Source organism: Bos indicus x Bos taurus, chromosome 10 (assembly GCF_003369695.1).
Source record: "Bos indicus x Bos taurus breed Angus x Brahman F1 hybrid chromosome 10, Bos_hybrid_MaternalHap_v2.0, whole genome shotgun sequence".
In the NCBI taxonomy this organism is placed as follows: Eukaryota; Metazoa; Chordata; class Mammalia; order Artiodactyla; family Bovidae; genus Bos; species Bos indicus x Bos taurus.
In genome coordinates this window covers 8,122,892-8,146,460 of record NC_040085.1, presented here as the reverse complement: position 1 = coordinate 8,146,460, position 23,569 = coordinate 8,122,892, and the positions used below count along the sequence as shown (strand labels likewise).

Below are 23,569 nucleotides of genomic sequence, written 5' to 3'. Positions count from 1 at the left end.
TGGTATTACCTACCAAGAGCTGCCTCTCAAGTATAAACGGCACACAGTGGTCACCTTCAGTAACAAAGAAGGCATATTCCTACGGAGGTTACGTATATAAAGAACTACACAGAAATCCAGCATTTTCCTTCCCTCTCTTTCTTTCTTTAAGCTATAGGCTAGAGTCAAACTGGGAGAAAAATGCTGTTCTAATTTTGGAAACAGAGATAGTTTCTACGTAGGTTCCAGAAACTAGTATTTTCAAGGTTAAGTCAAAAAGCTGTCACATAAATGCAGGAAACAAAGGAGAAAAAAACAGACACTGTATAAAGGAATATAATGTTACATATCACCACATATGAAAGCACTTTACATTTTTTGTTTTAAAAGCAAGTTAAATTCTCAGTTTGGATGTGGACTAAAATGATTTGCTCTTGATGAAGTCCTGAACTTGGTAAAATTTTCAGTCTGAACAAAGTAGCTTTATGTAAACCTCATCGCTACACCACAGCTAGCTGTAGAGATGGTGGCTACAAAGGGACAGATGATCTTCAAATCCCAATACACACTAGACCTCAATAAGGTACTGTCCACATGGAATGAAGAAGTACTTGGAGTTTAATAAAACAGGTGAAGAATCTTTTTATAATTTTTAAAGAGAAGGCACAGATTTCAGAAAAAAATTGTTTCAATCACAGTCTCTTTAAATCAGTAACAATAACAACAAAAATAATTCTCTAAGCTCTCAAGCTTGGGCTTGAACCTTTAAGGCTACTGAAAACCAAAGATTGTATAATTCTAAAATTCTATGAAATCACTGAAGGATTATTTCAGTTGACATAAATAATCTGGTAACTGTGAGGGAAGTCAGTTACCAGAATAATCTCTTACTTAGCAGTTCCATAGAAAGCAGCGATGAAACACTAAAGGGCACTCCGCTTTAAGTGGACAGAAAAAACTTAAGACAAAACGCCAGAGCAACTTCGATGCAAACCTGAAGTGCTGTCTCATAAGGAGACAAGGGAACTTGAAAGAGGCATTCTAATAAAGCCTGAGGACAGAATCAGGTTTATAAGACATAGTGACTAGTAGTTCTCATGGATTAATGAGAAGCTTCATTTTATGTAGGAACTACTTTCCCTTACAGATTGCTCTTTGAAGGACTGTCTGCTTCAGTCTTTAATAATTGCAATTAGTAGTTTTAATGAAGACTCCTTGTTCTTGTCAGAAAGGAGACTGAGTTGAAAAAGAAATTGCACTAAGAGAAGACAAATGATTCTGGCCCAAAGGCAAAATCCAAGCCATGACGGCAACCCAAGAGCAGATCACTGGCTTTGAAATTTAAAATGAGAATACACTTCTCTCTAAAGACAAGCAATTTCGAGAAAGATACACGAAGGGCCAATGGGTACACAGAAAGGTGCTCCACATCTCTAACCATCAGGGATATGCAAATCAAAACCGAGATGAGGCATCCCCTGACACTTGTTACACTATCACTAAAAAGACGAGCGAGAACAAGTGTTGGTGAGAACGCGGAGAAAAGAGAACCCTCGTGTACTGTAGGTAGGAAGGAACGTAAACTGAAACAACCACTGTGGGAAATAGGATGTGGTTCCTCAAAGAATTAAAATTACAACTAATACATGATCCAGCAATTGTACTGCTGGGTCTGTATCCAAAGGAACTGAAATCAGAAGTTTACGGAAATATCTGTACTCATTGTATTTGAGCATTCTTTGGCATTGCCCTTCTTTGGGACTGGAATGAAAACTGACCTTTTCCACTCCTGGGCCCCTGCTGAGTTTTCCAAATTTGCTGGCATATTGAGTGCAGCACTTTCACAGCATCATCTTAGGATTTGAAATAGCTCAACTGGAATTCCATCACCTCCACTAGCTTTGTTTGCAGTGATGCTTCCTAAGGCCCACTTGACTTCACATTCCAGGATGTCTGGCTCTAGGTCAGTGATCACACCATCGTGATTACCTGGGTTATTAAGATCTTTTTTGTATAGTTCTTCTGTGTACTCTTGCCACCTCTTCTTAACATTTTCTGCTTCTGTTAGGTCCATACCATTTCTGTCCTTTATCGAGCCCATCTTTGCATGAAATGTTCCCTTGGTGTATCTAATTTTCTTGAAGAGATCTCTAGTCTTTCCCATTCTATTGTTTCCTCTATTTCTTTGCATTGATCGCTAAGGAAGGCCTTCTTATCTCTCCTTGCTATTCTTCACAACTCTGCATTCAGATGCTTGTATCTTTCCTTTCCTCCTTTGCTTTTCGCTTCTCTTCTTTTGACAGCTATTTGTAAGGCCTCCTCAGACAGCCATTTTGCCTTTTTGCATTTCTTTTTCTTGGGTTTTAAAAAAGGCAGAGGAACCAGAGATTAAATTGCCAACATCTGCTAGATCATCAAAAAAGCAAGAGAGTTTCAGAAAAACATCTATTTCTGCTTTATTGACTATGCCAAAGCCTTTGACTGTGTGGATCACAATAAACTATGGACAATTCTGAAAGAGATAGGAATAGCAGACCACCTGACCTGCTTCTTGAGAAACCTGTATGCAAGTCAGGAAGCAACGTTAGAACTGGACATGGAACAACAGACTGGTTCCAAATAGGAAAACGAGTACATCAAGGCTGTATATTGTCACCCTGCTTATTTAACTTCTATGCAGAGTACATCATGAGAAATGCTGGACTGGAAGAAGCATAAGCTGAAATCAAGACTGCCGGGAGAAATAGCAATAACCTCAGATATGCAGATGACACCACCCTTATGGCAGAAAGTGAAGAGGAACTAAAGAGTCTCTTGATGAAAGTGAAACATAAGAGTGAAAAAGTTGGCTTAAAGCTCAACATTCAGAAAAGTAAGATCATGGCATCTGGTCCCATCACTTCATGGCAAATAGATGAGGAAACAGTGGAAACAGTGGCTGACTTTATTTTTAGGGGCTCCAAAATCACTGCAGATGATGATTGTAGCCATGAAATTAAAAGACGCTTATTCCTTGGAAGGAAAGTTATGACCAACCTAGACAGCATATTAAAAAGCAGAGACATTACTTTCCCAACATAGGTCCACCTAGTTAAGGCTATGGTTTTTCCAGTAGTCACGTATGCATGTGAGAGTTGGACTATAAAGTTGAGCGCCGAAGAATTGATGTTTTAGAACTGTGGTGTTGGAGAAGACTCTTGAGAGTCCCTTGGACTGCAAGGAGATCCAACCAGTCCATCCTAAAGGAGATCAGTCCTGGGTGTTCATTGGAAGGACTGATGTTGAAGCTGAAACTCCAATACTTTGACCACCTGATGCAAAGAGCTGACTCAGTTGAAAAGACCATGATGCTGAGAAAGATTGAGGGCAGGAGGAGAAGGGGACAACAAAGATGAGATGGTTGGATGGCATTACTGACTCAATGGACATAAGTCTGAGTGAACTCCAGGAGTTGGTGATGGACAGGGAGGCCTGGCGTGCTGCAATTCATGGTGTCGCAGAGTCGGACACAACTAAGCGACTGAACTGAACTGTAAACAACTCAAGTATCCATCAATGGATCGATGGATAAAGAAGATGTGTACACATACGTACACACACACACACACACACAGACACACAGACACAGATACAAAAACATGAATATTACTCAGCCATGAAAAAAGATGGGTGTTCTTCCATTTCTGACAACATGGATGAACCCTGAGGGCATTATGCTAAGTGAAATAAGTTAGAGAAAGACAAATACTGTATGATATCACTTATATGTGGAATCTAAACAACTGAAATTCAGAGTTACCAGCGGTTGTAGAGCAGGGAAACAGGGAGATACTTGTCAAAGGGTATATACTTACAGTTGTAAGACTAACAAAGTGTGAGGACCCAATGTACAGTACGGTGATTATTGCTAACAATATTTTATTACATACTTGAACACTGCTAACAGATCTTAAATATTCTGACCACAAAAAAGAAACGCTAATTATGTATCAGGATGAACATGTTAGCTACACTACAGTGGTAATCATTTTGCACTATATAATGATCAAATCAGCATATTATACACCCTAAAGTTTCACAACATTATCTGTCAATTATATCTCAATAAAGCTGGAAAAAAAATTTTAAGTAGACAATGAATTGAGAGTAATGACAAGTTAATAAAGGATAAGAAAGTAGATCTACATACCAAGCAATTTAGTATGACAATAACTTAAAATACTTTTCTGAATAAAAAGTAGGATATACATAGTCCATCTATCAAAGACTCTGGCTGGGCCTATCAAACTAGATTAGCTATAAATGTACACTAGCTGGAAACATAAATCATAAAAAACTTACTAAAATGGCAGAAAGTGTCAAAGGTATAAATACACTGAAGAACACTAGGAAGCCAATGCACTAAGAGAAGTAGAAAAAAATAATTTGAACTCTTTTTGCCTTACACATGGAGGTTCTTTGCCATCTGACCAAAAAAGCATTACTAGATATGACCAAGAAGGGGGGCAGGGAAGCGCTCTGATACACTGGTTCACAATGAGAATTCCAGCCTTCTCTAGTTGCCTGGAGCATAGTAATATGATTTTCCAGCACATTAGGGAAGCAAAAGTAGAACCAGAAAGTCTATGTACTGGCTGGATTCTGTTAATGTCACTTAAAATGGAGGAAAAAAATCCTAGCAAGATACCAAATAGAGTGCAGCAGATGGTAAACAAATATTATGAAGCAATCTTCACAAAATCTGCAGTGTGTCACAAATATACAAAATGGCAGAGTTTGGGAAAAGAGAATCATAACAGGCCATATGTTGGTAGCGATTTCCTTCGAAGCAACATGCAATCCAAAAGAGAAACCAAGAGGAGGAACATAAAGGCCCAGTGGAGGAGAGGCAGCCTCAGGTGAGGGGCGGTCAGAACGGCAAGCAGAGTTCCCGCCGAGTAAACAGCAGACAAACAGCAGATTCTGGGGAGCTCTCAGGCACACTACACCCACTGCAGTGGCAGGGCTCAAGTCAGCTTTCGAGAGAAATAATTTAGCTTCTGCCAAGAGCCACACAGAAACTTAAGACAATACTGTGGTTTATTTGTCATGTGTCATATTGCTTCAGTGCCGGGTAAGAGGGTCCATTGGAACTACAGCAAAGGCATTTTTCTAGGGCAAGAGGAAAGAAATGAAAACAGAGTTGTAGAGGTTAAAAAAGACATCAACAGGAAGTGATCAGAAGACCTGCCAAGTTTAGAACCCTTCTCAGGGTTTAAGATCTGGACAGGACTGGAGGCCATAGTTTCTAAGGCTAAATCTTCATATCCATGAGTTTTAATTTAGCTCCATGCCTCCCACCTCCTGAATCCTTCTTCGCTTCCTCTTTCTTTTCAAATAAAATATCTAAGTGCCCACTATTTGTCACAGGTAATGTTCTGGACACTGGGGATAATAACAGTGGAAAAAGGAAAACGCCTGCCCTCACGGAGGTTATACCCTACTTGAGAAAGACTTGAAAGGGATGAGGGGATGAACCGTACAGATATCTGGGGAAAGAACGCTTCAGGCAGAGAAGCAGAAGAATACCTGACATGCCTGAGAGACTAAAAGAAAGCCAGAGTAGCTGGAACAGACTGAGAACAAGATGAAGGAGAGAGAGACGAGTTCACAGGAGTAATGACTGTGTAGAGCTGGGGGCAGATGAGAAAGGGCAGGGCCTTGCACGACTTGGCTTTCACTCCTGAGTGAGAAAGAAACCCTGGAGGGTCTTGAGTGCAGTGATCTCACTTAACTTCTAAAAGGATCACTTTGGCTACAGTCTGAGGAAGAGGCTATGTGGAGGCAAAGCAGAAACAGGAGACAAGTCAGGGGGCCACAGTCCTAGTCCAGGTAAGAGGTGACGGTGGCCTAAACCAGTCATTACATGCTGGATATATTTTAAAGATACAGCCAAAAGGATTTGCTGATGGGTGAGAGACAGAAGGCGTGTCCTTACTACTTCACTCCTTCAACCATTCATACATTCCAGAAGCACAAATTGAGAGTTTACCATGTGCCAGGTGCTACGCTGGGTTTCTAGTGACTCAAAAGTGAGTGGTACTGGAACTTCCCTGGCGGTCCAGTGATTAATACTCTGTGCTTTCACTGTAGGGGGCACAAGTTCAATTCCCGGATGGGAACTAAAGTCCTGCAAGCCATGGGGTGCAGCCAAAAAAAAAAAAAAAAAACCTGAAAAACAAGCATCACTATCTACTGCCCTTAAGGAACTAACCTGGTGCTTGGGAAAAGGACTTAAACTTCTAAATTCTCATGTAAAACAGCCAGACTACCAATACTTACTACTACTACTACTACTAACTACTACTACCACTAACAACTACTCTCATAAGACTAAAAATGTTTTGGACTTTTTGCATCAGTGATATTTCAAAATAAAATTTCAATAAATTAAAGCCCCCTTTACACCCTTCCAAATTCTAAGAATACACAATTAGCTCTTAAATGTTAATTTTTTTCCACCAGCAATGGGGAAACATTTATTAGATATTTTGATGGATCACTAAAAGGCATCTCTAGGCCACATCCAGGATAGTCTTTTCCCCTGGGTTTCTTTTTCTTTTTTTAATCAGAGTATAGTTGATTTACAATGTTGTGTTAGTTACAGGTACACAGCAAAGTGACCAGTTATACATATATACATACCCACTCCTTTTTTAGATTCTTCTCCCATATAGGCCACTACAGAGTATGGAGTAGAGTTCTCTGTGCTATACAGTGGATTCTTATTAGTTACCTATTTTATATATAGTAGTGTATATATGTCAATCTCAATCTTCCAGTTTATCCCTCTCACCACCCACCTTTGCTCCTGATAACCATAAATTTGTTTTCTACATCTGTGACTCTACTTCTGTTTTGTAAATAAGCTCACTTGTATCCCCCTTTTTTAGAGTCCACACGTAAGTGATAGTATATATTTGTCTTTCTGTGTCTGACTTACTTCACTCAGTATGACAATCTCTACATCTATCCATGTTGTTGCAAATGGCATTATTTTGCTCCTTTTTATGGCTAAGTAATATTCCACTGTGGGCTTCTTTGGTGGCTCAGTGGTAAAGAATCTGCCTGCCAATGCAAGAGACATGAGTTTGATCCCAGGGTCAGGAAGAATCCCCTGGCGAAGGAAATGGCAACCCGCTCTAGTATTCTTGCCTGGGAAATCCAGGATAGAGGAGTCTGGCAGGCTATAGTCCATGGGGTCGCAAAAGAGTTGGACACAACTTAGTGACTCAACAAAGACAACAAATATTCCATTGTATATAGCTTACATGTTAATTTTTAGACTCAGTGTATGTCTAATATGAAATTACAATTTTTCATTAACCTACCCAGTTTTACTTACAAGCAAACAGTTAGCTTTTAGATATGGTACAGTGTAAGAAAATAATGCTTCATTTTTCCCAGAAATTCATAAAACAACTGAAAAGGATTCTATTCAATGAAGAGTGAGTATAAAATAGTCACAGTTAAAGAAAAACAAAACAAAGATTTATCCTAAAGTCATATTTTCCAAACCAAAACTCAGAAACCTGGCTTAAGCAGTGTGAAGATACCCATATGAGGGCTATAGATCAGAATATATGATGTCAGAGTATCCCAGAAAAGTGGGACCTTACGGTATTTATAGGTATAAGTCAGCATTCTCATTCCAATGAGAAGAGTTGACTCATTGGAAAAGACTCTGATGCTGGGAGGGATTGGGGGCAGGAGGAGAAGGGGACGACAGAGGATGAGATGGCTGGATGGCATCACCGACTCGATGGATGTGAGTTTGAGCAATCTCCGGGAGTTGGTGATGGACAGGAAGGCCTGGCGTGCTGCAATTCGTGGGGTCGCAAAGAGTCAGACACGACTGAGCGACTGAACTGAACTGAGCTGAACTGAAGTCAGCATTTGTCTACATAGACTTAAAATGCATCTATCAAGTCAACAGTAAGATTTTTACTATCCAGCAACACCAGCCCAACTGTAATTTTATACTAGTAACTTGTCTAGAGAAAACCCAGAGAGAGGAACACATGTAACGATATGCACAGGAAACTCCTTAGCGGGCACAGTTGACTTTTCTCACCTCATGTGTTGGTGTGCTCATTAATCTGTTAATGACACTGTGAAAATCAGCAGGGCTCTTTGGACCTATGTGAATGTCAAGCTCCTATAGCATACATAGGGCCCACACACGCAAACATACAAGATGTTTTATGGTTATGGAATTTAGCTTCATCTCAGAAGTGTTCTCATATCTGGGGAAAGACAAATTATTCAATAGCCAGCATGGAATCAACTGTCTGTCTTCTTGAAAAATCAAGTTGGATCTCCACCTGACTCCTTGCACCAAAATAAACTGAAAATGGTACAAAAATTTTTTAAAAAATCCTCTGCCTTTGTAATAAAATACATGTTGTTTTATTGAAGAAAAAGAACCCACATGAATACACATACAAACATACATATTTACGTACATACCTAAAAGTGTGTATTTAACCTCATTAAAGTAGAAAGAAAAAAGAATCTGAATTAATGTTTCTCCAACATCTTGGAATGTGGAAGACCTTTCGAAGCATGACATAAATCCAGAAGTCAAAATATGACAAACCAGACCATGCAAAAATTTTAAATTTCTCCATGGGAAAAAAAAAGAGAGAGGAAAAAAAAGACCAAGACAAGCTGAAATGAATGCAATAAACTAAACAAAAATATAACATCTAAGACAAAGGACCAATTTTCTTAATATTGGAAAGCTCTTCAGTCAACTAGAAAAACACAAATAACCTAAATAGAAAAATGGGCAAAGGTGATAAATAGTTCACAGAAATTAAATACAGATGACCAAAATATAAATGAAAAGATGCTCAAGCTCATTTATAATTGAAGAAATACAAAATAAAATTATAATATAATAATCTTTTTCACATATCAAATTGACATCAACTAAAAAGTTGATTTGGTGAGGGTAGAGAGAAATGGGCATTCTTGAACACTGCTGGTGGGAGTGCAAATCGGCTCTACCTTGTAAAGAACAACGTGGAAATAGCTATTAAAACATAAAATACGGTACTCTTTGTTTCAGTAGTTCCAAATCCATTTCTACACCGTGGAAAGTCATAAGAGACAATGCTGTTGTTGACTGCAGCATTTTTCTTTTCTAATGCTACTAAAAAAACCTGATAACGTCTTAAACTTAAAACTGGTCCACCAACAGGTTAAATAAATTAAGTCATAGCCATAAGAGTATCCAAAAGAATGAAGCTGATTTATATACACTTGCATTAGAAAGAGACCCAATATATACTATTAAGTAATGGCAGGGGCAACTAGCTGCAATATTGTATATATTATGTATGAGGAAATATCTGGAAGGATACAGAAGAAACTATTAACTAGGGAATTGGGGCTGGGGACTTTTTGCTTTATTTTGATACTGACTGAAATTTTTTTAAGATCATCTTCTTAACTTAAAACAACAAAAAACTAGACACTATATATTGAAAAGTAGTACTTTCACCTAAAAGTGGTAAAAAGAAAAAGAGGTTTGAGGTCATTAGTCCAAAAGGTTAAGTCTGGCCCGAATGGGACTCCTTCCCCTCATTCACTTCTAAATCCCCTTGGAAACGCTATCCCCAGGAACAGAAATCAGAAAGAATATAACCACTTACAGACCCTCTGCCCTCTCAGGACAAGTGTGGGAATTTGATTTTGGATCCTGAATTGTCCACCACCAACTAGTTATATCCCATGGCTGAATAACTGTACAAATAATCCCCCCAAAAAAGCAAATTTTTTACTTAACTTTAGGTTACATGCATTTTACAATTCTCTTCTGAATATGGACATATATAACATTCCATCTTACTCAACAAAGTGTTTCTATGAGGCACAAAGTATACTTGTTGCTCAGTATGCACAGGGTATTAGTTCCAGAACCACATCCCTCCCGCTCCATCACGAACAGGAGACCGAGATCGGTGGACCATCAAGTCCATAAAGTACATTTTATGAACTTACATAAAATGGTGTCATACAAGTGGCAGATGTGGAACCTGTGGGTATACAGGGCCCACTGTACTAAGAAGAGAGCCAGAGTGAAGTAAAACATGGCCCCTGTCACCAAGTCATCAAAATCTAGGGAGGATGGGAAACAGGCACACAACCAACTGGAGGGCAGGCCCAACAGGTCACCTGCTCCAGTGACGTGCCCAGAGGGATGAGCCACACCGGTGGGGACTGGGGGTTTCACCAGCAAGATGGCATTTCTCAGAACTGAACTTCCGGTAAGAGAACCTTAACCCTTCCCCTCTTTTCCACTTACTCTTTTTCTCTACATTTATACAGAACAGGTAAATTTGACATTGTCCTTTCTCTTGTCAATTATATCATTAAATATAATACCACCTCTTTTGTATAGGTTAGTGTTGGGTATACTTTGCAGGGCTTCCCTGGTGGCTCAGTTGGTAAAGAATCCGCCTGCAATGCAGGAGACCTAGGTTTGATCCCTGTGTCAGGAAGATCCCCTGGAGAAGGAACTGGCAACCCATTCCAGTATTCTCACCTGGTAAGTCCCGTGGACAAAGGAGCCTGCCAGACTACAGCCCATGGGGTCCCAAAGAGTTAGACACAAGTGAGTAACTAAACCACCACACTTAGCAGCCATATATATATATTACCATAAATAATATATATTATGTTAATATATATATTAAATATATATAATAATATATATTACCATAAATATCTTAAAGTTTTATTTATTCAAGATTTGTTCCATCATACCATAAACTACTGAAAGAGCTCTAACATTTCAGCAAATTAGCATATAAACTACATCTTTCCAACTATCAGTATTTTTTGCACATAAATTTCATTCATTAGTATGGATCTTTGTTACAGAAAATAAGGTCACCCTAGAACACTAATGAAAGAAGCTCGCATAGGATTTTAAGTCTATAATGGAAAGTTCACAACAATCTGAACACAATAAAATGAAGAACTATCATTACTTTGTCTCTGTGTCCATTTGTTCTTCAGAAGCTGATGGGTATAGCGCCACTGCCCTTGTTGTGGGGCGGGGGAAGGAAAGTAAAGACTCTAAGAAGTTAAACCTAGAAATTTAAACATTTCTTCTGTTAGTGTTAAGTATACTTTTCAGTGTTATATATATTACCAAAAATATTTCTTTGATCAAAGTTTTACTTATTCAAGATGGAACTTACTGTTCCATCACACTCATAAACCACACTTAACACCCTTCACAGGCTTTCAACGTGCTTGGTTAAAAAGGCTGCAAGTTTCACGCTCAAAACAGAACTGTATTTACATATGGACTCTACCACTTCCTAGCTGATCACTTTCAACAATTTCTTTATGTCTCTGAGTTTCAGTTTCCTCACAAGTGTAATTTTCCTACCTTACACAATTATTGCAAAGATTAGCAACAATCCAGGTACATCATCAAGAACACTGGCACACAGCAGCCCATCAATTAGTTCAGTTCAATTCAGTAGCTCAGTCGTGTCCGACTCTTTGCGACCCCAAGGACTGCAGCACACCCGGCCTCCCTAACCATCACCAATCCCGGAATTTACCCAAACTCATGCCCATTGAGTCGGTGATGCCATCCAACCATCTTATCCTTTGTCGTCCCCTTCTTCTCCCGCCCTCAGTCTTTCCCAGCATCAGGGTCTTTTCAAATGAGTCAGCTCTTCGCATCAGGTGGCCAAAGTACTGGAGTTTCAGCTTCAACATCAGTCTTTCCAATGAATACTCAGGACTGGTTGGATCTCCTTGCAGTCCAAGGGACTCTCAAGAGTCTTCTCCAACACCACAGTTCAAAAGCATCAATTCTTTGGTGCTCAGCTTACTTTATAGTCCAACTGTCACATCCATACATGACTACTGGAAAAACCCTAGCCTTGACTAGACAGATGTTTGTTGGCAAAGTAATGTCTCTGCTTTTTAATATTCTGTCTAGGTTGGTCATAACTTTCCTTCCAAGGAGTAAGCATCTTTTAATTTCATGGCTGCAGTCACCATCTGCAGTGATTTTGGAGCCCCCCAAAATAAAGTCTGCCACTATTTCCACTGTTTCCCCATCTGTTGCCATGAAGTGATGGGACCAGATGCCATGATCTTAGTTTTCTGAATGTTGAGCTTTAAGCCAACTTTTTCACTCTCACTTTCATCAAGAGGCTCTTTAGTTCTTCGCTTTCTGCCATAAGGGTGGTATCATCTGCATATCTGAGGTTATTGATATTTCTCCCGGCAGTCTTGATTCCAGCTTGTGCTTCTTCCAGCCCAGCATTTCTCATGATGTACTCTGCATATAAGTTAAATAAGCAGGGTGACAGTATACAGCCTTGACATACTCCTTTTCCTATTTGGAACCAGTCTGTTGTTCCATGCCCAGTTCTAATTGTTGCTTCCTGACATGCATTCAATAAATGATAGGTAAAATAATCAGCATTACTACTGTGAACCCTGACTCTGAAAGCCAAAAAGGCACAGGTTCATCAAGCCACTTGGAGGGATACAGAAAGGCAGAAGTAGAAAAAGCAAGATAAGATTCTTTTTTGCCTCACCTATAAACAATCAGAATGCACAACATCAAAAATTATGACAGCTCTGAGAACAAGTCTCGACAGTGGCTGAGAATATACACATGAGAAATTCCACTTTATCACCTACTAGCTGTGAGACTTAAGTTACTTAGAGGAGATGTCCTCAAGTAGCACAGAGCAAATAACAGTCCTTCAAAGTACTTCATGGGGGTCTTGTGAAGGTTAAATTAAATGAGATAACCAATGGAACACTCTTAACACAGCATCTAGCAGCAGTTAAGTACCCCAAATGTTAATTACCAGACCACCCATAAAATCCTTGGCACCCCCAAGTAGTTACCGCAAGACGTCTGAAGAGCTTGCAACACTAACATGTATTTCAGATATACATACTATTTTTCAGTAGTATATGAAGTTCAGTGTGGTTAATACAATACTCTTCTTTATTAATTATTTTAGTTCTACTCAAGTAGCTTTTAAAACCATGAAGTGATTGTTGAAAAATATTCAATAGAGAATACTGAAATAGCAATAGAGAGAGAGATAAAGCAGGAAGTATATTCATTCAGTCAATTCTTCCCCTACTACAGCCCCAAGTCTGCTTTTCAGAAGAAATGACTGGAAAGCACTGCAGAGGGCACCTCTTCAGATCTTTGTCTCAATATGTACACGAAGTTGGGAGGTGGAAGTAGGGAATAAATATGGGATCATACTATATTTAATCAAAATGGGATCATACCATACATATTTTACCTATTAACAGTATATCCCAAATATATTTCCATGTCAATGTTTAAAATTCTTAGTTAATTATTCTGGGCATTTAGCTTACCTCTAAATTTTTTGCTTTTAAAAATAATTACAGGGAATTCCCTGTGGCATAATGGTTAGGGTTTGATGCTTTCACTGCTGCGGCCCAAGTTCAATCCCTGGTCAGGGAACTGAGATCCCACAAGCCTTACAGAGCAGCCAAAATTAAAGAAAAAAAAAAAAAATTCCACAATGTACGCTTTGTTTGAAGGGCATTCAACACATGTGTAGGTATTTCTGTTGGACAGTTTCCTAAAAGTGGATCTGTCCAGACAAAGGTTTTGAACATTCTATATTTTAAATATTGTCAAATTTGTCTCCAAGAGAACATAAATAAAAGAGAGGACCTTGTACTCTCTGTCATTAACCATCTGCTTAAAAAACAAAAAAGATACAATCATGTGGAGAAACTGTACATTTTTCCACAGGGAAAAGCAGACCACATCTTCAATAAAAGTTGGGGCCACAGTTATAAACCTTTCTTTATCCTTCCCAACACCAGAGGCCCTGTGCTACTGACTAAACTCTCATCCTACTTAGCCCTTCACATCCCCCTGGCTTACGTCAAACCAGTTTTCTAGTACACCCTGCCCCCACCCCAGGCCCCAAGCCAACTGGTTTGGTGCGGGGCGGGGGTGGGGTGGGGTGGGGGGAATGACTCAAGACCTGAAGTGTTGTTGTCCCCATCCAAAAGCCTTGCCAAGACCCATTAAAGCAGAATTATTCCACGCAACATTCACTTAATTGCTCTACTCTGTTGCTGTTTTAAGGTAGCAAAGGATTAAAATCTTTTCATCAATAATCATCGGCCTACAGGTAGTTTACACGTTTCATTTTGTCCTACAATATTATTACAGTGAGGAGCAAGAGCAGATAAAGGTCATGTTGGTAATTAAAGCTATATTACAGAAATATGTACACCCAAGATATGATTAAATAAGAAAATATTACTTGGTTCAGTATCATCATTAAACTTGCATTAATTTATAAATATTTAAATGTACCATATGATGATCATAAATAATCTGTTTTTGTCAGTTTCTAAAGTAACGCAACCCATAAACCCTTTGAAAAATTACTGCAGAAACAGTCAAAGTATATAACCCAGACTTACATTCAAATGCTGTGGTTGTTGCTTCAGGCAGAACCTGGCCTATCACATCCTAAACAAAGAAAGAATAAAGAAACACAATTAGCCATCTTCTTTACTGCCAACATGTGGCAAATCCTAGAGGAAATATGTGAACCTGGAAAAGATTTTTGAAATGTTGGCATAAACTATAAAAACATTAGCACATAATCACACTTAGCCCAGCAATCTAGGTCCAGAGTTTAAATCTCTATTTTAGAGTTTAAATCTTTTCTAGGGGAGAGGACCATTAAAACATCCTTCCCACTCTGTATTAATAATGTAAGTTTTTACCCTGGATTCAGTAGCATAGACAAGTACACTGTTGTGCATTTTCCAAAAAAAAAATAGGTTTCTTCTATGGGAAGCTAATGTACTGTTAGTAGAAAAAGAGGTTTCAGGAGTCAGACTGGCCTGGATCTGAATCTCAGCTCTGCACTAAACAAGCTGTGTGACCGGGAACAAATTACTCATCCTCTCTGAGCCTGAATTTGATTATCCTCCAATATGGATCTATAATGCTATTGGTACATGCTCAGTCACTAAGTCATATCCTACTCTTTACAACCCCATGAACTACAGCCCATCAGGCTCTTCTGTTCATGGGATTTTCTAGGCAAGAATACTGGAGTGGGTTGCCATTTCTTCCTCCAGGGGATCTTCCTGACCCACAGATCGAACCAATGTCTCCTGCACCTCCCGCACGGCAGGCAGATTCTTTACCACTGAACCACTTGGGAAGCCCAATGCTTATGGAGGTAACGTAAAAAGTATAAAATAATGTAATAAACATGAACTAACCTAATACACCATAGATCTTCAACAAATGTAGTTGTTGATATGTAACTAATAATACCATGCCTTGCACTCATAGTGGGAGGAGTTCAAAAAATAAGTTTCCATCATGATGATGTAAATCTATAATACTACATTTAATACAAAGAATTATCAACCTCTACTCTGTGCAACTGAGAAACATATTTAATGACATCAAAACAGAGTTAATCTATTATGTAGTTAATCTAGCCTACAAAAGAAGTGCGTATAACTTGGTATCAATGTTTAAATGAACCTGTAAAGTTAAAAACACTTGAAAAATAGTCTACAGAGACAGTGTATTTAAAAGGGTACAGAACACCTTTGAGAAACAGCTCTGGGAAAAGTGACCCTCCATGATGTCCAGTCCAACCCACACGGTCTACACACTCCATTGCTCTCGGGGAGCTCTGCCGCAACGTCCCTCCCGGGCCGTGCCACAACTGGCACCAGGCGCCAGCTGACAAAGCTGCTTGCAGTATTTCTCAGCAGGGCGCCCACAGCCCTTCCAAGCAGGGCACTTAGCAGTGTGGTGGCTGCAACTTCCTTCTAAAGGCAGTTCTTTAGAAGCTTTTGCTGCAGTGGCAATCTGCATAATAGCCCTGCCTCTATTCTGTGTGTGTGTGTGTGCTTTAAGTCAATCTGTGCATATGAAATTGATCAAAAGGAACTATCTGAGGCAGTCCTCACTCATTAGAGCCAAAAGAGATTTTTTTTTCCTTTAGTCTTAGCAAATGAAACAATTTTTTGAGGAAGTATCTGTAAAAGATTTTAGTATTGAAGAAAAAATTCTTTCTAGATATTTGTAGGTAGAAAGTATCTATTGACAGGTAAATGGAAACTGCTGAGTTCATATGGAATACACAGGCAACCGGCGCAAAGCCTGAGAGTGTGGAGGACAGCCAAACTGCTAGGCCTGGACCTCGGCTCTGCTGTTCAGGCCCTGCGTGACTGGATCTCTCTGGGCCTCCACTCCCTTCTGTGTAAGATGAGGTCATACTTGTACCTGCCTTGTAGGACTCATAAGTTAATATTTATAAAGCGCTTCCAACAGTGTCTAGCACATGTTAAGCTCAGTATTAGTGTCTGTTAAATAAATAAAACAGTCACTGATGACTGGAACGTTACAAATCTTAGCTCATAACAAAACCCTAAATTTCAGCACCCAGCAATTAATGGAGGATGATCTCTGTTCACTTAATCCTTCTACGCATTTACCGAGGACGACACGAGCCAGTATCGGTTTAAAAGAGGGGAGAGAAGGGCGAACACCCTCCACCTTCCCAGCTCTCCAAGTCTAGGTCGTGACTGCTTACTTTCAGACAACCAGTCTCAAGGTGTGAACCCTACAGAATTAGCAAACTAACTTAGGATCCTTCCTACTTATGAATAGCAGATCCCCATCAAATGACAAATTTCTAACAACTATTTGAACACACTGCTGGGCAGCAATGGCCTCCTTAGCCCATCAACATAAACAAGGAGCCACACAAACTTTACATCTAACATGGAGAAACAGAGACAGAAAAAGCAAGAATCGTGAGGGAATCATGAGAATCACATGAGCATAACCAGCCACCTTGTCCTGTTAAGGCAAATAATGTGGAGCTATCGTGATGACAAAGGGGTAAAAAGTTGGAAAATAAAACACTATCTCCTGGTCTTTTCTAAGCAGGCACATCCAACTTTATGCATATTTTCCAGTTGTATTTTAAGTGATTAATTTCAAAATGACCCTTATTCTCAACATTTTACCCAACCTAAACAATGTTTCAAAAGAGCACATGGGTTTACACATGGGATGGTGATCATTTCTTGATCCTTTTCTTCTTCTTCCCTTCAGTCAAACCAATGGCAAACCAAAAATATAAGGGAGCATCCACAACATGCCAGGAGCACAAAGACAACAAAAATCTGTAGGTAACAGAAGAATAAGACTTACTCCTTGACGTCAGGAAGATTATAATCTGTCACAAAAATAGAGACAAAGCTAAAAAACTAACAATTCAGAGCACTACAGTTCCCCGATGGCTCAGCTTGTAAAGAATCTGCCTGCAATGCAGGAGATGCGGGTTCAACCCCTGGGTCAGGAAAGAGCCCCTGGAGAAGGAAATGGCAACCTACTTTCATTCTGGCCTGGGAAATCCCATGGACAGAGGAGCTTAGCAGGCTACAGTCCACGGGGTCGCAAAGAGCCGGACACGACTGAGCAACCAAGCACACAGAGTATGATAAAACGGCCAAACAAGAGACATAAACTTGCAAATAGTTAAGTTAGAAGGCAGGAGAAATCACAGGCTCAGTTATGACAGACACTTCACAGATAGGAGGAAATGTGGGCTGGAACTTGGGAGAGAGGATTCAGAGGAAAGGGGGAACGTTCTCTCCTACCACTCACTAATCCCGACCTCCTACACAATTTTCCCCAAACTGGGGACTGTGTCACCAAAAACGACATGAAACACAGAAAGCTGAAAAACGGATAACCCACATGCCTCTGCCTGAGAGGACCAGCTGGGCCTGTTTCACACGGCAGCCAGTCCCTATTTCAGACGGAGGACACAGCCACCAGAGAGGCCCCGTGACTTGCCCAAGGAGTCCCAGCCTTTCGGTAGAGCTATGAGTGGTACCCTCAACTACCGACTCCGAGTCCAAAACACCCTCAGCTCCAGCTGACTCAGTCACTACAAACTGCTTCTGGCTTCCATGTCTGGTTCTGCACAAACTAGCCGTGTGGCTTTATCATTTTCCTCATCTGGGTTTCATGAGTCCTCATTTGAAAAATGATGTTGAGGACAGTTACATCAGATGAAGGGGAACAGTGAAGGTTTCATTTGGCTTAAAACTTTAAGGTTCCCAGCCAAAAATGCTGATGTGGACTATTGGTTTCTTGCTGAAGGAAATCTTGGAAAAGAGAGCTCAGGGGTCCTGCAAGATTTGAGCTTGCAGTTCAAATAACTTGATATACCGCATAACACCCTCTGTCACAAGCCCTGCATCAGGCCTTCCCAACATAATATGCTCCACTTGAGCTTATCTGAGTAAGCACGTGTAAAGGCACCTTGCATTCAGCTCTCAATCATGGAACTGTTTGTGCAAGGCTTACTTTTAGGCCAGTCATCCTTGAGCCAATGTACAAATAAGAGATGCCCAGGCCCTGTCTCTTCCATTGCTACAAAAACACTTAGAACTTAGTAAGCTCTAGGTTGTTGTAAGTACTTTACAGGTATCAACTGCCCTAGAACTCAGAACTCTATGAGGTTGGCACTATTTTTATCCCCCAACCCTATTTTGTTTTCTTTTTACCAATGAAGAAACAGAGATACAGAAGACACTTGCTCGAGTGAGTATGGTAAGGCTTCCAATTTTAACCCAGGCAGCCTGGCTCAAGAATCTGTTTCAAACACTGTACCGTTCTACTTGGGCTCATTCTACTGGTGGCTCACTGGTAAAGAATCCGCCTGCCAGCGCAGGAGAAAATGTGGGTTAAATCCCTGGGTCGGGATGATCCCTTGGAGAAGACAGGCCAACCCACTCCGGTATTCTTGCCTGGGAAATCCCATGGACAGAGGAGCCTGGAGGACTACAGTCCATGGGTTCGCAAAGGGTCGAACACCACTGAGTGACTAAACGACAACAGCCATTCTACTTAAAAAAATACCTTCTGCTGTCTCAAATGAGTAAAGTCAAAGAAATCTCATGTCTTTCTCATCAAAGACACAATCTCAGTTAATCTTTAGAAGTCTTTGAGGCAGGTATCATTACTCCTAATTTACAAGCAAGAAAATTTAGGCTTGGAGAAGAACAGTGACTTGCCTAGTTATAGTTAAATCCAAAGTTCTTGATTCAAAACCTAGTGTGCTGTCCACAAAACCATAATGGTGTGCATCTTCTTTGAAGCTCCCTCATAAACAAATCTCTCAGGGTCCTAGGTAGCACCAGAAACAAAGATGTCCATCTCCTCAGAATTTTATCATCTACCGGAGCGGACCAACAAAATTAGCACAAAACCCATGTACTTTGCCAGGACAAAGTTGTGGGCACACAGAGGAGGGGCATGTGACCAAGACCAGCACAGAGGAAAAGTGAAGCTCGACTCTGAAGGACAGGTAGGAGCGGGCTAGCTAAAGAAAGAGGCCAAGTAGACATGGCCTGGGCACCTTGGAGAACTCAAGGTTAATTCTATATATCTGGAGGACAGGATGCTCATGTGGGTGTAGTGAGAGATGAAGCTGGTGCCAGGCAGGCATGAGCCAATCAAGACGGGTCCAGAGGACCATGCCAAGGAGCTTGGGCCTTACCATCAAGGAAGAGGTCAAGAATCAACAGTCAGAACTGGACGTGGAATAACAGGCTGATTTCAAATTGGGAAAGGAGTATGTCAAGGCTGTATATTGTCACCCTGCTTATTTAACTTATATGCAGAGTACATCATATGAAATGCTGGGATGGATGAAGCAGAAGCTAGAATCAAGATTGCCAGGAGAAATATCAATAACCTCAGATACGCAGAAGATACCACCCTTACAACAGAAAGCAAAGAAGAACTAAAGAGCCTCTTGATGAAAGAGGAGGGTGAAAAAGTTGGCTTAAAACTCAACATTCAAAAAACAAAGATCATGGCATCTGGTCCCATCACTTCATGGAAATCAGATGAGAAAACAATGGAAACAGTGACAGACTTTATTCGTTTGGGCTCCAAAATCACTGCAGATGGTGACTGCAGCCATGAAATTAAAGGATGCTTGCTTTAAAGAAAAGCTATGACCAACCTAGATAGAATATTAAAAAGCAGAGACATCACTTTGCCTACAAACGTCCATCTAGTCAAAGCTACGGTTTTTCCAGTAGTCATGTATGAATGTTAGAGTTGGACTATAAAGAAAGCTGAGTGCCAAGTCTAACATTCCATTTTATTTGAAATACAGTTTGAATATTATGAAAGTAAGGCTTCGCTGAGTCTTAAAAGTACATTTTAACATCTCTGAAATAACACCTCTATTTTAACATCTCTGAAATTGGGTTTTGTACAATGTATGGCATGTCATAGTTTAATGGGCTGCATTTTTTCTTCGTTTTACCTCTCTTTCTTTCTTTACATAAAATACTATCTTAAAACTTAGGACACTTTAAGTTTGCTAAAACGTGATTGGTTAGGCTTGTCTTCTTTCTCTTTTCCACTAGTTACCAAGTTTAGAGAACTCAGTAGAAAGACCTGGAATCCGGCCAGGGACATTCCACAAAACTCTCTTCTAGATTCAGCTTTGTGTATCTCAGTTGGTTGCTTCTGTGTAAAAAATTTTATCCCAGTCCAGGCTGAGTTCCTTGAGGGCAGGGGTCCAATCTGATTCATCTCTACTTCCCCACAGACTTCAACACTTGTCAGATTTCAGTCCATGCAATTAATCAATGCTTGTGGAAGCAATAAAACCGCCCCCACATGGAGGCCAGCAATGGTCACTAGCTTAGGCCACCAGGCTAAGATTCAGTGATCACAGTGCTGACTACCCCACAAATGCCTCGCCCCACTCTTTAGGACCGACACACTGAAATTAGCACTCACCAGCACATCCCTGAAGAGTAGCTGCGGCCCAGAGTGCACTGTCCAGTCCACTGCTCCACTATTGGGAATCTTGATGCGAATCACCAGCACTTGGTTCTCCATGGCATGGAAGGGGCCAAGGAGCAGCCACAGCATTACAGGTTAAAGGGGCTCACATCCTGGTAGGGGGGCCCCCTTCCCCCTGGTTAGACGTGGGGGGCGCCAAGAGGTGACAGGAGGACCGTGGGTCAGAGCACGAAGTGGGTAGAGGGTTGAAGAGAGGAGGTGGTCCGGAAGCAGCCCGCAGGCTCGCAGCCAGGCCCAGGCTGTAGGGGGTTGAGGGACGTCTCCTGCTTAGAGTGGACGGGGTATAAGGGGCAGAAGCCAGAAGGAACTAGCGGAGGTCAGAAGGTTCTGGAGTTGGAGAAGATGGCAAAAGGGATCGTGAAGCTCTCTGCCGTCTGTGTGGGTGTGAGAGGACGGCAAAGAGAGGACCCCGTTTTAAGGAGATACAGCGGCAGGTGTCCACTCCTCCTTAAGAGGAGCGGAGGGTCCCCGACTTGGGGGGACTCAGTTCGGGGCTGTTAGGAAGGAGTCCCAGGGCCGCCGGACCAAAAGAAAGCCGAGCGGACCGTCCCCGGGAAGGCCGGAGACGAGTCCTCTGCCCCACCTCAGCCAAAGTGCGCGGGGCGCGCGACTCAGCTGCGGCCATCCGAGGCCAGCGTCTTGGCGGCGGCGGCGGCGGCGGCGGCGGCAGCTGCAGCTGCAGGAGGGGGAAGACGGCAGCAGGAGGGGGAAGGCAGCGGCGAGGGCACTGTTACTCCGGAACCAAAACGCGCGGCGCCGGAACCCCGGGAGCCGGAGAGCGGACCCGCCTCCCACGGCGCCATGTTGGAAGAGGGCAGCTCCCGGCCGTCCCCGCCCCCGCCCGTCGCAGGGCGGGACCACAGGAGCAAGTGCTTGGTGCCGAGTCTGGAGTGAGAGAATCAAGTGGAATACTCTGTCCGGAGACCCGAGAGGTTGCGAAGCGACCATCCACGGAGACTGCCCTTTCCTTTCCCGATCCTGATTAAAGTCGTCGAGGTAAAAGCATCTAACAAAAGAAGGAGGAAAGTGAACTAGGGCAGAGGTCCGCCAAAAGCCGATTGATGACTTCAAATGAGTACTGTGTGCCTGTACAGAAGCCTAGAAAAATAGAACTGCAGCTCTCGTTAATTCCTGCTCTATCAGCCCGTGTACTTAAATATTCGCGGAGTTTGTGCATCAAACGATCAACAAGGTTGCCTTTTTTCCTTCTTCCAAGATACAGATCTAGAGATTATCTGTCTCCCAAATGAGTAATGTGACTGTGGATTTTTCAATGAGGTTCTTTACCCCACGGTTGCCCTAAAATAGCAAACAGCCCCCTATTGAAAAGCGACAGGCAAGAAATTCAGTGAAGAGGTTAAACTGCCTAGGGACATTTGGAGTTGTGGCATCATCTTTTCCTATTAAACCGTTGCAAAAAATATCCTAGACAGTCCATAAATTTTCACCTAGACAGCAATGTTTACACAATCGGTGATATCACAGGCAGTAGCAATAACTCTTGATTATTTTTAAATAACTTGTTAACTTCAGATTTTTAAATGCACAATTTTGTTGATCTGTGACGCCTATATGGAAGTTCGTTTACAAATTGTTTCGTCCTTTATCTCTAAGAAAAACCTACATATCGCTTTATATCGGGGGACTGAATTTTGTATAAATTCGGGTGAGGAGTGTTATTTCCCTAACAGTCAGTTGATGAATGCAACCCAAAAAATCATTAAAATTATTTATCAGTTTTGATATAATACCAAATTTTCTGCATATTTTCTCTACCTACGTTCCTTCTATATTTAACTTGAAAGTCCATTGTAGGAGATAAATTATCCCTTTTCAGTTATTGTAAATTAATAGCTTAGGAGGAAATTCATTTAGTCAGATCCTCCAGATAGTGAAAGAATTGCCCCTTTCCACCTACACATCAGTCTGTGAAAAATAAATCGTTTGTTCAAGGTCCCCATACACTTTTTATTGAAAGTTCATTTCCTATTATTTGAAAAAATAGACCCCAAAACCAGAGATTTTCTATGAACTCATAATTTGTTAAAATGGCTTTTTTATTCATAGTACTATGGGGAAAACCAACTCAATTTGTACTTTCAATTCTTTTGGATATATACCCACGAGTAGAATTGCTGGATCATATGATAATTCTATTTTTAATTTTTTGTGCAGCTGCCATATTCCACAATGGCTGCACTATTTTACATTCCCACCAGTAGCCCAAGGGTTCTAATTTCTTCACATCTTCACCAACACTTGCTGTTTTCTGTATTTTTGTTAAAAGCCATGTTCTCATGCATATGAGGTGATATCTCACTAGGGTGATTTGCATTTCCCTAGTGACGCAGAAGGCAATGACACCCCACTCCAGTACTCTTGCCTGGAAAATCCCATGAACGGAGGAGCCTAGTAGGCTGCAGTCCATGGGGTCGCTAGGAGTCCGACACGACTGAGCGACTTCACTTTCACTTTCATGCATTGGAGAAGGAAATGGCAACCCACTCCAGTGTTCTTGCCTGAAGAATCCCAGGGACAGGGGAGCCTGGTGGACTGCCGTCTATGGGGTCGTACAGAGTCAGACACGACTGAAGCCACTTAGCAGCAGCA

At 41.2% G+C, this 23,569-nt stretch overlaps 1 protein-coding gene across 2 annotated transcripts in view; it reads right to left on the bottom strand.

Moving 5' to 3' along the window:
* Window positions 1-21,704, bottom strand: part of MAP2K5 (mitogen-activated protein kinase kinase 5) — a 270,926-nt gene extending 249,222 nt beyond the window's left edge. For both annotated transcript variants that reach the window (XM_027553050.1, XM_027553051.1), the window contains exons 1-2: window positions 20,894-21,704; window positions 14,500-14,548 (exon numbers count right to left, since the gene is read on the bottom strand). In XM_027553050.1, coding sequence (XP_027408851.1) covers window positions 14,500-14,548; window positions 20,894-21,028 — 184 coding nt within the window. In that variant the 5' untranslated portion in view covers window positions 21,029-21,704. The remainder of the gene's footprint in view (window positions 1-14,499; window positions 14,549-20,893) is intronic.
* Window positions 21,705-23,569: the final 1,865 nt, after the last annotated feature.